General features: G+C 40.6%; 1 protein-coding gene across 1 annotated transcript; it reads left to right on the top strand.

Annotated features, from left to right (window-relative positions):
• The first annotated feature begins 5,107 nt into the window (after positions 1–5,107).
• LOC131684716 (attacin-B-like) lies at positions 5,108–6,126 on the top strand. Its single transcript, XM_058967825.1, has 2 exons — positions 5,108–5,239; positions 5,302–6,126. The coding sequence occupies exons 1-2, from the start codon at positions 5,177–5,179 to the stop codon at positions 6,037–6,039; spliced, it is 801 nt and encodes a 266-aa protein (XP_058823808.1). The 5' UTR covers positions 5,108–5,176; the 3' UTR covers positions 6,040–6,126.
• Positions 6,127–14,765: the final 8,639 nt, after the last annotated feature.

The following is a 14,765-nucleotide window of genomic DNA, read 5'->3' as shown; positions in this document are numbered from 1 at the left end:
TTCATCGTAAAAGATGGAGTCACGTCACAAGATTGCCTAGGTGCTAAATATGAGACAATGATCAATAAAAATAAAATAAACACCTTTTCTTTTTTATTTCGACCATGTTAGTCACATTTTCTTTTTTACATTTAACCGACATTCAATTAGCTAGAGATTACTGGGTAGGGAAAGTTATGAAAATTAGAGCCATAGTACTCAAGTCAGAGCAAGGATGTGAAGTAAACAGATCGGAAAACTAGAAGTGGCAGGCAGGCCCGATGAGAGGGGGGGGGGTCAGCCAGGGCAATTGCCCTGGGGCCCGGGTCGTAGTTGGGGGCCCGCGCTTTTACCCAGAAGATGAGCGAACACGTCCACTTCTCCATCTCTTTACATAAATCTGTTAATCACTATGCCAGGGGTGTGTGGAAATAATTCATGTAAGCGCATCTCTGTGGAGCCATTGCCTATATATACAAGGATGATGTTGTTAACGTGACAGTTTTCGTTGGTGTGCTGCATGTTGTTCCGTGAAACCTAAGACTAGACGTGACAATAGGCTTCTTATTTTTCCCTCGGCATTCTTCTATTCGCACATTTTCACCCTTCCGAAATCTTCCGAACAGTGTTGCCATTTTTATTAATGAAATTAGAATCTTGTTAATTTATTTTATTCCGGCAATATTTAGTATCTTGAATCTGCTATATTTATGAAAGGCACCGTTTTTCCATGTCATGGGTGTTTAGTAAGGTTTGATAAAGCCATTTTCTGAATAATTTTAGATTATAGTGTGGTTTCCGCCTTATTTTTGTTACAGTTAATCGACCACGCATGATAAATACCTTTTTCACAATTTCAGTTCAATTTAGTCATTTTTACTTTTTTAACAATAATAATTTTATTTGTCAAAATTTATAACAATCTTTTCCTATCAATATAGCAACACTGCCAAACATCATTTCGCTATCCCTGCAGTAACATTGCGTACGGTGCAAAAAGTCAGAATCAACCAATCAGGAGCAGGACCATTATGACATAAAATTGGAACAAAAACGCCCCCCCCCCCCTATTGTCACGTCTTGTCTTAGCGTGAAACAAACGACTGTGCTTCTTAATATTTGATATGATGCATTGCCCTGCGCGTTAGCTTCTCCAGGATTGAGCCCAATCTGCACGTTTAGTAATTGTTTCACTTTTCAAGTAGCTGGTCTTACAGGACATTTCTAAAAATCAATAACAACACAATTCGACTGCAGTTGTTTTTACCGTGTATTTATAGCGCAACGATTTTTAGCTGCTACTCTGGGCATGATGAGAAGGTAGACTGACCTTAATTAATCGGATAATATGTTTTTTTTTGTATTTTTATAGCACATTTAAGGAATTTTCCCCCAAAAATGCATTGTGTTGAGATAGAACGGTGATCTTGGGCCTCACCAAACATGTGTGTGAATTCTATAAGAACCTAATTATAATGTGCGAAATAAAGAAATCAAATCAGTTCAGTTCAGCACAAGGTTCAGCAGCAGTACTCGGTTGCCCCCTGTACTCACGTCTGATTACTGCGTTCAGTGTCTATATTATTGTTGGGTCCTACATATACTCACAGCATACCAAAACCGGCTCCTACGTTATACATATCACATTGTTTATTAGCTAAACGTGCATAAAATCTGTGATTAGAAACGGTTTTCTTGGATTCAATATGAGATAAACTTGTGTAAATTGAAAATCTTTTTGATTTAGTAATTTTAAATGAGAATTTCGAGCTGCATCTGCTACCTTCTCATCTTGCTTACAACAAAAGCCTTAAACAGCTCCACCGCTACCAGCAAACAAATCAATCAGTGTGTCTCTTTGTCTGCACAGTAGAAGCAAAATATCGTTTTCTAACCCACTATTTCGAAAATAAAAAAAAAATTATTAACGATTACAAGGAGAAAGTGGCCTATTATGGTCAAACTGTATTCCTGTTTACCTTCCGAGACGTTTCTTAAGGGGGGCGTCTGGAGTTAAGTGCTCAAACCGAAAGTTATTTTGTTCTACGATTTTGAAAGGAAAGCAACAAAGGATCTTTTGTGTAATGTTAAGATTTATTTATTCATTGTGCACACAAAAAATATATCTTTAGTCACGCAAAGCGACACATACGAGCGTTCCAAGAGTGGACGCTCAATCATTTACACGTCAAGTGCGAATGCGATAACTCTTGATAAAATTGTCTGGCACAGGATATTCAATAAGATTTGTAAAGGTTAGACTTGTATTTACTTGATGAACCAAAAAATAGAAAAAAAACTCGAGTTGCGGAAAATGGCTTCATGAAAACCGAAAAATCTTATAATTCGCACACTTTTCTTCAAAATAATAGGAAGAAATTTTTTTATTCAGTTTTCTGACAAGCTACACATATTGTGCATTCTCACAAAAAAATCAAGTGGATTCGTTGATTAGTTTTTGTGTTATCGTGTTCGCCATTTTGAAAAAGGCGTTTCGAGAAAACACTATTAAAGGGTGTCCCACATCAATTTGCGTCACGGTAAAAACGCTGTAGAAAATAACTCATTGGGTATTTTTTCCTGAAAATTTGGGTAGAAGTAGTTCAGAGTGTACTGTTTACACTGTATTTTTAGCGCTGTCAGTTTTTCGAAAATTGTTGCCGGTAGATTGAAATATGCGTGTATTACAGCAAATACTAGGAGGACTAGTCGACTATTCTAGAGGTTCAATACTAACTATTAAGCCGATAAAAAAGGAGTCGATTTTTTGCCCACTACCCCAGACGCTCCCTTTAAAATCTATTGTTAAAAGTACAAACTGAGCTAAAGCTGACCAATGTTTACACCCTACAGTTTCACCATGTTAGACATAGCGTGCTGATTATGTTCCAGACCATCAATCCAGTACAAGCGTTTGTCGCGAAACTAAATATATCGTTGGTTGTGGTGACATGAAATCAGTACCTCTGTATATATAAGCGATAACATAAACGAGGTACGAATACACGAATTCGCACCGTGCACCTTTAATTACGTTGTTAATCGTTTCCCGAGTACTCGCAAATTGAAAAACTCGTAACTATGGCAATTTTACCCGATTTGGATACTACGGCATAAGAAGCTGTCGAAATTCACCTGTCTGGCACGCTATCTGCGGATGCGTCAATATGAGCCAATCGGAGAATAATAGAAACCACGGACTCACGAGTTTCTCATGGCTGAAGAGGTACTAACTCATGCTGAACTAGAGGGCTTAGATTTAAAAGGGCCCGGCAGTAATACAAGCCTTGGGGCCCGACGCGGCTCTCGACGGCCCTGGTGGCAGGGTCATTAGAACAGATTTAATATCATACGGACAAAAATTAAGCCCGTACGATATTGTGCCTGTTCTAATGACCCTGTCACTTCTAGTTTTCCGATCTGTTTACTTCACATCCTTGCTCTTACTTGAGTACTATGGCTCTAATTTTCATAACTTTCCCTACCCAGTAATCTCTAGCTAATTGAATGTCGTTAAAATGTAAAAAATAAACACTAACATTTATTTTCCATTTATTTGAATCGAAGTTAAAGTTTCAACTGCAACACGCTTAGCTTAAAACTAATCCCATTAATATTGTTTTGACTTATATGTACTGTATATGTACTATATGTACTATTCTTTATAATAATTATAATCTTAGGACTCGTCTATGAATTCCATAATGCAAACTTATGAAATTTATATATTCGCTTATGAAGCGCATAAGTGTCTAATGAAATCAGAATTGTGCAGGTTCATAAGTCGTGACTTATGAAATTCTTAGGTACTTTTTCCTCGGTGTAGGTTTTTAACAATAACTCAAGCTCTATGGATAATACTTAGAACTATTCCCGATAAAATGAATTGTTACAGTTCGAGTTATTTGCCTTACTTATTTTTGTGAACTAATCTTGCCAAAATCAAAAGTTTTAGCAGTTTAAAAAAGTCGTTGTTTATAAACAACATGAATATGAAAGCGTTAATGAAATCCAATTTATCTAAACTAGGATAAACTGAGGACTTCTTCCATTTAATACTCTTTGAAGTTGGCAGTTAGAGCAGGCAATATCCCTTGGCAGCAATAGCCACAGCCGACTGAGATTTGAAATCAAACAAATTTGGATACGTTCAATACATTGTTGAAGCTATTTATTGAAACTATCTTATTTACCCTTATAATGGACATGCCTTATCAGGCTGAGGCACGGTGTCTCCAGCAGAACAATATTATCACAAAAAATCAGTGTTGCTGGAACACTCACTAAACGAAAGTTTATATGCTTTTGTTGTAAGCGACACGTTTTGAAACAGTCCATGGGGGTCTAGAACATTTTCTTTTATATTGAGTATCCAAATATTTGTCTGAGATTGTTGATACATATTGTATTACTCATTTATACTTAGAATTGGAATCAAAAACTTAAAAAGCGATTCCGAGCAACTTTGTAGAAGTTCAGAAATTCGTTGGAATTCATTTTAAAAGTGAAATTTTCAAATAACTGTTAACATAAATTCATCTCAGAAAGAGTTTTGGAGCGTTGAAAATATTGTTGTCGAATTTAAGTTATCACTATCTTAGATGGTTCGAAAATTGTGAGTTATTCCATCCTTGAAATTTCCAATTTTCAATTACCTTGACCTCTGAAAGATTGACAAAAATTCTTCTAACTACATTCAAAGAGAGAAATTGAATGATAAATCGTGATAAATCTCGAATTTTCACCGAAACGAAAAACTAAAACGTTGGTTACACAGGAATCACGAGCAAACAAATATTTCGAAAAGATAGCATTTTATTTTGAGGATTATGACGTGAGCCCGGCTAAATTTAGGGCCAATTATTCATTGAATCTTGCACCAAAATTGTAAAATCCCCGGTAGATAGTTTAGTTAGTGTATCAGCGAAAATGATGTTTTTTTTGTGATAATGTGTTCTACCAGAGACACCGTCGCGTCGAGGGGGATTTTTCTACCGGCGGCTACATTAAGTACATACATGCATTAATTAATAAACAAGAGCAACCGACAAGGAGCTGCAAAATCCCCGCAATGATTCTGCCATTCATATAAAAGACCGCACCACTCTCGCAGAACCATCAAAGCCTTTTTCGCATTCTAACTCTCAGTTGATCTGCAGTTAAATCGTACACAAATTTCTGTAATCATTCTGCAAACATGGTTAGAAAACTATTTTTAGCGCTTGCTTTCTTGATGGCTGCGACCGGGTGCTTTGGACAGGTGAGCGTCATATTCAATTTTTCTTTTAATATTACCAACAAGTAAATGTATCCTTTTCACAGCTTTCAGGTTCCCTCAGTCCGGACTACAAAGGTGGCAACAATCTGAATGTTAACGGACGACACGTGATCGGTAATGCTCACGAAAATTTGGCGGGATCCGTCGGTTTGAATGCGAATACTGCGGGAGGGCCACCAACCGGTAATCTAGGACTCGATTATAACCGAGGATTGAACAGTGCCGGAGTATTCGGATCACATACACCGGGTCAGCAAAACACCGTCGGTGCGAGAGGAAATTTGAACCTGTTGAACAACCAGCGAGATCGATTGGATCTGTCCGGATTCGCAAGTAAAACCCACACACCAACCAACGACATAACGAAGTTCGGCGCTGGGCTCCAGTCGAACGATCACGGGGCTTCCTTCACTAGAAGTAACATAGCTGGGGTTGGATCGCAAACTAGACTCGATGGCAACGCGAATCTGTTCAAGACGGACTCCAACCGACTGGATGCCAATGCGTTTAAATCTTTCAACAAACTCAACAATGGAGCGTCCTTCGGAAGTCATGGCGCCGGTCTCGATTGGAACAATGCTAGAGGACACGGGGCCTCGCTTGGATTCGATCGGACACCTGCGCTGAGAGAGACGAATGTTTTCGCCACCGGAAGAGCGAACCTGTGGCAGAACCAGCAAAGCTCGCTGGATGCATTCGGGACGGTGGGCCGAGCACTATCGGGGCCGAGCCGGGGTAGGACTAATTTTGGAGCCGGTATCGGTTTGAAGCATCGGTTTTAGCTAATTTTTGCTTAATTTTTTTCAAGTTCATGTTCCTTATTAGTGGATAAGTAAAGAGATAAAATATTTGTATACTTTCACCCAAAATCCGACGGGTATGTTTCTATTATTTTGGGTAAGATTCTATTGTGTTTTCGGTAACAGACCACGCAATTGCGCATTGCGGTATTAAACTCATGTTCCCGCAAAGGTAGTAAACGGTGGAATGACGAATTTCGGTTGCTGTTCATGTATGCGCATCACACAATCAAACACTTTTTCAGTATGTGTCAACCTCGGCTCTGTTCGGATGTAGGATAATTCGGTCGATTGCTATGATAGTATTAGTACCGAGTCAAACCAACCGGAATCCTGGCGGATCTCTGACCAAATTCAGGCTGGAATCTGCTCCAATATTGGCAGAAACCAGCCAGAATTACGGATTTTTTACTGGGTAGGTTGGATAGTGGAATAAAAAGTTTAGGCGGTTTTCGGATCCGGCCTAGCTGCCTGATCCGGACCAGTCCCCAAATCCAGACCTCCCGGATCCCGACACGTGCACAGATCCGAACCAGCTCCCGGATCTGGACCAGTACCCGGACCCGGACCAGTACCCGGATCTCGCCCATCCCCTTTTCCCCTTACCAAGTCCGGACCTGAACAAGACCCAGACCTGGTGCTTAGATTCAGACAAGTGTCTGATCCGGACCCTCAGTTCGGATACGTGGATCCAAACCATACGTCTTGCTTCCCATACATGACGGGAAGGACTGTTCATTTTTTATGCTGTCGCTACCTTGCTGTTAACGTCCGTGATAGAAAACAAATTTCAACTTAACACCAGCCGAAAAACCCCACCACTATTCCGAGTCGTTTTTTCTGACTGTGCTTTGAAGCTAGCCGAGTGTGAGCCTATCTTCAAATACGGAATGTGTCGTGTAGAGAAAATCGAATTGATGCGCAATACAATGACAAGCGAAGTGCTACTCACTTCCAGACAATCCGACGCGATAATATTTATTGAATAAGAATTGATGAAACATGAGTGCGACGCAGAAAAGATTTGAATGTGTTAGTATTGCCGTTTGAGGAATTTTTTGTTGTGACCGTTTTAGCATGAAACGTCTTGCTATTAGAGCATTTTTTCTTATTACCGTAAAGGTATTACGGCCGAGTTTTGGGTGTACCGATAACTAGATGCTGAGTAGGTTCTAATGTTTTAGAAATTTAGTATCAAACAAGTATATCGCATTATTTTATCAGAAAATATTTGAAAACAAATCGATTGTGGATCCTATCCCGGATACAACATTTTAATACAGAATTGACAATTGTGGAAGTCTTCAATTTTTGCAGAGTAGACCAGAACCATGTAATCCATTTGAGCTCGGGACTAGCATGATTACGAAGCTTAGGATAGGTTTTGTATGTCGCATCAGCGTTTGCCTCCCACTGAGAAACGTATTCATGCTCTCACAGTAACCACCCAATGTTGTAGCATTGTTGCTGTCTCTTTTCGACTTGTACACATTGAGCGACGGTGTGTACTTAAGCCACGGTTACAAGCAAGTTCAATCGTACCCAGCAATCATCAGCATTCAGTTGTAATCGGACGAAACAAGTGGTCAGAGGGAGGTCACAATCAGTGATGATTATATTATCATTCTCCATTACGGCTTTCGATGCCCTATCGGATAAAACATTCGTGGATAGAAGCATGAGAGCAAAAGGCGAGAGAAAACTATTGCATACAAGCAAGAGGGTGAATGTTTTGACGTTTCTTTGAAAAATGAGTGAAGCCAACATAAGCTGGCTTCCTGGCTCGGATAGTTGCCAAAAATGACAGCGAACGCGCTTTAAGCAACGTTCACATCACTAGGAGCCAATGTTGTTAACTCGAAATGACACTTATCGAATACAAACGTCATTTTAATGTGCTTAACTGGTACTGAGGTGATAAAAGCATTCGGATTTTGTGTAGGAACAACGATGAAAGAGAAAGCGTGATTTCTCATATATTGTTATTAATTACTTGTTTTGAATCCAACTTTTAAACAGTGTCGTACAGTTCATGTGAACAGACCTTGAACATTTGAAGCGTAGCTAGCGCTACTGGCACTTGGTGGGAGCTTCAGGCAACAAACAGTTTTCACGAGGCTGCATACAAGCTATAGATGATGCGTTCAACAAGGGCTGTAGTTGTGGATATCTGTGGTGCAGATGTTAATTATGTTAAAATATGTCGTCATTTGCCAATACTTAAGTATCAATAGAAACCCGTATTTTTTTCAAAATTCACACATTAAAGTATAGTTTGTAAAATAATTTAGTCGAAAATTGTAGTACGCCCAAGCGCGGCGTGGGAAAAACCTGCATTTTCAAAGATAGCCGCCTTTCAAGGCTTTCTCAGTTGAGCCTTCAAGCCATATTTATGCTAAAGGGCACAAAACATAACTGTAAAAGTTCGGGGGTTTGCGTTTCGACTTCGTCTCTTCAGACCCATAACACTACTACACCAGGCTGACGCTAGGAGGAATATTGCATATTGCTTGCTGGCCAAAACCAAGGTTCGATTTCCATCTGTCCCATCAGCAAACAGAACTTCTCCTCTGACGAGACGTCGCAAGTTAGGAGCCGTTTAGTGTGTTCGCAAGTAGTGTTTCCAATTTTGAATTAGTGTCAGCGTGGTGCAGTAGTCAAGTACCATGGGTCTGTAGAGACGTACATCCCTTGGGCTTATAACTTAACTATTGTGCATGCTAGTTAAGATAGGAAACAATATAATTATTACGCAAATTACCTCAAAATCAATTTATTTTGAGCGTACTTTCTCATCTGCAATATTTTCGATAAACTTGTAGTCATTGTTTGAGCCGTAGTCATTATTTATTTTCGTCAAGCATATGTAGGCTACATAGAATGGTTTTACAATATTTACTTATATACTATACATTATTTCTACGGTTTAGTTCAGATTTGATTTGTTTTCTAGACATGGAAAGGTCAATTATTACACAATTTTCATTATAATGACGCATCATTCTATCGTTCTTTGAGTGTTTGTATGTTAATGAGCATGCAACGTGCTTTATACGATGGAAGAGGAAATGTCGTCCAGTTTAGTTTACGAAGTGCGTACAAAATAAATTGTTTTTGGACTGATTCGATGCGTTCTTCGTACAAGACAGTGTATGGGTTCCATGCTAAGCTGCAATATTCCAAAATTGGCCTGACATATGTATTGTATAATGATTTTATTGTGTAAAGGTTTTCAAAATTGTAGGTGAAACGTTTAATAAAGCCCAGCATACTATTTGCTTTATTTATTATTGTATTATAATGATTAACAAACGTGAGCTTGGAGTCTAAGATTACGCCTAAATCTCGTACAATTTTGTATTTTTCTACAAGTTGGTTGCCTAAGTGTATGTCTATGGGAACATTTGAATTTTTTCTGTTGAACGTTATTGAGTTGCATTTCTTTACATTAAGTTGGAGTAGACTTTTGCTACACCACATGTGGAATATATTGATTTCGTTTTGGAATATTTCAGTGTGTTTGACATTTCTTATTTCCATGAAAAGTTTCATGTCATCTGCATATATAAGCACTTTAAGATGTTTGAGTATAAAGGTAATGTCATTAACGTACAAAACAAAAAGAAGAAGGCCTAAGTGGGAACCCTGGGGTACGCCAGAGGTGACAGGAATTGGTTCCGAGAGTATACTCTGAAAGCGAACTGACGTTTCGTTAAATATGATTCGAGCTATTTCAATAGTTTATTTTCTATGCCATATTTTTGCAGTTTGAAGAGTAATAAAGGTATATCAATACGGTCGAATGCTTTACTAAATTCTGTGTAGAGTGTTTCCACATGGTTGCCATTGTCCATTGCATTTACAGTAAATGTTACAAATTCTAAAAGGTTTGATGTTGTTGATCGGCCTTTATAAAGGCCATGCTGCTTGCTTGTTATTTGATTTTTGATTTGTTGAAATATTTTGTCATTTACTAGTTTTTAAAATAATTTGGGAATGCATGATATAATGGCAATCCCACGATGGTGTCGGATGTCCGATTTAGCGCCTGATTTAAAAATTGCCACTAAAAAGGATGATTTCCATATTTCTGGGAATGATCCATTTTTCAGTGACATGTTGAAAATATGTAGTAATGGTAGAGTGAACTCTTCTGCTAGATTTTATAAAAATATTGGTGCTATTCCGTCCGGTCCAGGTCCGTTTGATGCGTTTAAGTTTTTAGTGCAGTGGTAATTTCGTGTTCAGATAGTCCGTGGACGGAAATGGTCATTTGAAAATTCAGGTATAAATGAGAAGTAGTCGCGGTCGCGGTCTGTTTCGGAATATGAAGTATAGACTTCTTGAAAGAATTTTCCAAATAAATTGCAAATTTCAGTATTGTTATTTCCTACATGTCCGTCAAAATGCATTTGGGATGGAAACAGTATGTGTTCGGCAGTTTCGTCTACACCTGGGCAGTCCGGGCAAGCTGGGACCTCCGCGTGCCCGAACCTGTGGAGGTACTGTCGGAAACAGCCATGGCCTGACAGGAATTGTGTCAGGTGGAAGTGAACTTCCCCATGGGGTCTTCCCACCCAGCTCGATATGCTAGGTATCAGCCGGTGGGTCCACCTACCTTTCGAGGAGTTATCCCACTCACGCTGCCATCTGGCGACCGAGGTCACCCTGGTGCGCTCGCGGGCTCCTCTATTTCCACGTAGCTCGAAACACTCCTCATCTTCCTGAATGACCAGCCCGACTGACATCATACTCGCTATCACGCAGGATGCATCGTGTGATACCTTGCGGTAGGCAGATATCACTCTGAGGCACATCACGCGGTAGGTGCTCTCCAGTTTCTGTAGGTAACTGGTTACCCTCAGTGCTCTTGACCATGACGGGCCTCCTTACCTGAGGATAGATACGGCAACGCCTACTAGTAACCTACGTCTACTGGCGCACACCTTTGAGCTGTTGGACATCACCCAACAAACATTAGGAGCTGAACTATAAGACTACGTGTTGATTTAAAGTAGATTAAAGGTTATGTAAGCTGAATAAAACTTTCGCTGAACTATTCAAACATTAACAGTTTGAACTATACTGCTAATAAATGTAATAGCAACAATATTAAAGCTTTTATTCAACCATCTTAATTAGACTGAATTGCGAGTTGAATAAACGATGCTGTTACCAATAGTACTACCTTTAAACATTAAGCTGCACTACATGTCTTCAAAAGGTTGTTTCTACCTTTACATTTGCCGTTATACCACCTTTGACTTTTAGCTGAATTATGTGTTTAACAAAGGTAATTGTAACTACTACAAAAATTGGCGCGATTAGCAAATCATGGGGAATGGCAACCGACCTGGGTTCGAGTCCCAATACACACACAATATTTTTTTTACTATTCAGTGAAGGATTTTTTTTTATTATTTCGGTATATTCCAATTGAGTTGTTTTGCATATATTACAGTTAAGGAGCAGTAGATCAATAAATGAATAAAGAAAGTTTATTTAGTTTTTTTATATCTACTGAGTTTTCGCCACGGGAAATACACGATTTACAGTTTTTCAATGTACAAGCTTACCAAATCACACGCGCTCTCTTTTATGTAAATTTACCTTTTAATTCCAAACGATCTGTTTACTTGTGAAACATGAATATTCTCATATTGAACAAAAGAGAAACTTTTTTCCAACGTTGCTATAAATTTTTGACACCAGCATTGTTACCATGATTTTTTTTCTATCCATCGACTTGCAAACAAAGGTACAATGAAATCATTATTCACGCTGGCGAACTTAGTTGATATAAATAAATAAACTATTGAATTCGAACAGCGACGTCCGCTTACCAAAAAAAATCACAATGGAAAGAAAATCATTTGGCAGGGAGTGGTAAATGAATTGAGGAGATTGCCACCTTAGAATTATAAATGACTTCAATCCATCATTCAGTTACCACCACTTTCATATAACACCCATTTTCACTTATCTAAATGTTTTGTGACAACCATAAATCCTCACCTTGGAAACAAAAACGACTATAATCATCATTTTGGAAATAAATAAATTATCTAATTTAAAATTCCCGAATGTTCTAAAAATTATTAATTAAAAAAAATTGAAATAAAAAATTATCGTAGGTTGGGATTCGAACCCAAGACAACTAGGTTCACTCAAATCTATAGAAGGCTACTGTAGCCTTTGTACAGACTCTATTCAGCAACCTAGACTTGTCGGTACATCGGTGAAATCTTATGCATTCGATGTATGCAAGATTGGTGCAGACAGTAAGGTAAGTGCTTAGTATTCAACAGGTTGCTGGTTCGGATCCAGGTACGTGATATGATATCCAACAAGGTTAATACAATTTTTCTCTAACTGAAACGTAGCACTAATAAAAGAAATTTCTTCCAAAGAGATTGATGGCGTGTGTGTAACTTGAAATAAATGTCTTTTTTAACAATTTTCCTATGATAATCCTCTCAGCTGAATAACGGTAACGAAAAGGTTTATTGATAAAGCTGAACTGTGGTTTTCTTCAGGCTGTATACGTGCTGAAGAATTGTTCTTTCGTGTGTCTTAATCAGACAAGCTGAATAAATTCTCCAAATCCCGGATGTTTAAGGGTGGAATAAACGATATATGATTACACGTATACTTCCAATGTTCAGCTAGAGCTGAATAAAGCAACTGTTAAAACGTTTATAAAACCACGAAATGTTTGTTGGGCATCCTCGATAGAGCCGCAACAGCAGGCGACGCTCTCCTGCATGTATAGTCGACGTGGCTGCCGAAGGTCAGCTTGTCGTCTATAATGACTCCGAGAGATTTCAGATTCCGCTGTGAGGTGATCGCGACTTCTCCCACATGGATAACTGCATGTTGTGCCGACTTGCGGTTGTTGGCGATAACTATACCTCCGTCTTATGATGAGCGAGCTCCAGGCCTCTCGCGCTCATCCATTCCTCCACCGTGTTGATCGCGTGTTCTGCGGTTAGTTCTACCTCAGGGATTGACTCCCCGTAGACCTCCAAGGTTACGTCGTCGGCAAAGCCGACGATCTTGACCCCAGGAAGGAACTTCAGTCTCAGAACCCCGTCATACATGAGGTTCCATAGCAACGGGCCTAGGATCGAGCCCTGCGGGACTCCGGTGGTAATCGGAACCCTTTTCTGACCGACATCGGTCTCGTATAGCAGTACGCGGTTTTGGAAGTAGCTTTCCAGGATCCGGTACAGACCCACCGGTAGGCTAAGCCGGTGTAACGAGAGCGCGATAGCATCCCAGCTTGCGCTGTTGAATGCGTTCTTCACGTCAAGTGTCGCTAACGCACAGTATCGAATGCCTCGCCTTTTTCGTTGGATCGCAGTCTTTATCACTGAGTTGATAGCGTCCACTGTGGACTTACCCTTCCGAAAGCCAAACTGATTGCTTGACAGGCCGACCGTACCTTCTGCGTACGGGGTTAGCCTGTTAGGATAATCCTCTCAAGCAATTTGCCAGTCGTGTCGATCAGACAGATTGGTCTGTACGCCGATGGGTCACCTGGCGGCTTCCCGGGCTTCGGCAACTGCACCAATTTCTGCCTTTTCTATCTATCGGGGAAACGGCACTCGTTAAGACATCTCTGCATAGCTAGCCTGAACATGTTTGGGTTCGCTATGATCGCTGCCTTGAAAGCGCTGTTTGGAACTCCATCTGGCCCTGGAGCTTTGTTCATTGCTAGGGATTTAGCCACTGCGAGTAGTTTTTCATTCGTCACCGGAGCCACCGTTTCGGCCGTGCCCGCACTGTCTTATAGCGCAGGTGGCCAGGGGCTTGTGGCTCGAGACGGGAAGAGTATTTCGATAATCGTCGCCAGCCGGTCCGGAGACCGTTCTGAGGGTGATGAGCCCCCTTTGGTCTTGGCCATCACGATCCTGTAGGCGCCACCCCACGGATTCACGTTGGCACTCTCACACAGGTTGTCAAAACACGCTCTCTTGCTGCTTTTAATGGTCTTGTTAAGGGCCAATTTCGCAGCTCGAAACATTTCACGGCAGTTCTCTCTTGCATCCTCGGTGCGGGCTCTTTACATCCTATGTCTAGCTCTGATGCAGGCTGATCGTAGAGCTGCAATATCGGCATCTGATGAGAGCCTGTCGATCATCTGGTTGAACTGTCCACCTTGGTGGAGCGTAGCAGCTACAATAGAACACACCATTGATCTTGGAAATCGCAACACCCTCTGCGGAGGAGTGTATTACCTCTTGAACCGGGAACCGTCCCGTTGTACAGATTGCCACCATCCCAGGCCCGTCCGACACCCAATTGCCGTTACCGGCAGGGATGTTGTACGGGTCTGATAGGAGGGCGACATCTGTCCTCGACTCCGAGACCGACTGACACAGCAGCTGTTGGGCTGCTGCAAAATGGTTAAGATTTAGCTGTGTAACGTTCACGGCTTCTTATTATTTGCCTCACAGAAGGGACACGAAGGTCCACCCATAGCATGATTACGGGCTTGCTTCTTAGCGGTGCAGATAAGGCATTTATGCGCCTTAGTGCAGCCCCGCTCCTTATGCCCTTCCTCGCACCTATCCACTGAAGGCGGCTGGGGTATGCTAATTGGGCATACCGACCAGCCGATCTTCAGTTTACCCTTCACGGTAACCTTTTTGGCATCCACCTTCAGTAGCCTGAGGTAGGCTACTTGGGTGACGGAGGGTCCCCTT

This window comes from Topomyia yanbarensis, chromosome 2 (assembly GCF_030247195.1).
Source record: "Topomyia yanbarensis strain Yona2022 chromosome 2, ASM3024719v1, whole genome shotgun sequence".
NCBI classification, from domain to species: domain Eukaryota; kingdom Metazoa; phylum Arthropoda; class Insecta; order Diptera; family Culicidae; genus Topomyia; species Topomyia yanbarensis.
The sequence above is the reverse complement of the archived record's forward strand: the minus strand, read 5'-3'. Positions and strand labels throughout refer to the sequence as shown.

Bases quoted from the DNA above. Each gene is read 5' to 3' on its own strand.
- LOC131684716 (XM_058967825.1), top strand. From the start codon at position 5,177: ATGGTTAGAAAACTATTTTTAGCGCTTGCTTTCTTGATGGCTGCGACC. The intron at 5,240-5,301 runs GTGAGCGTCATA...TCCTTTTCACAG, and splicing joins CGACCGGGTGCTTTGGACAG to CTTTCAGGTTCCCTCAGTCC.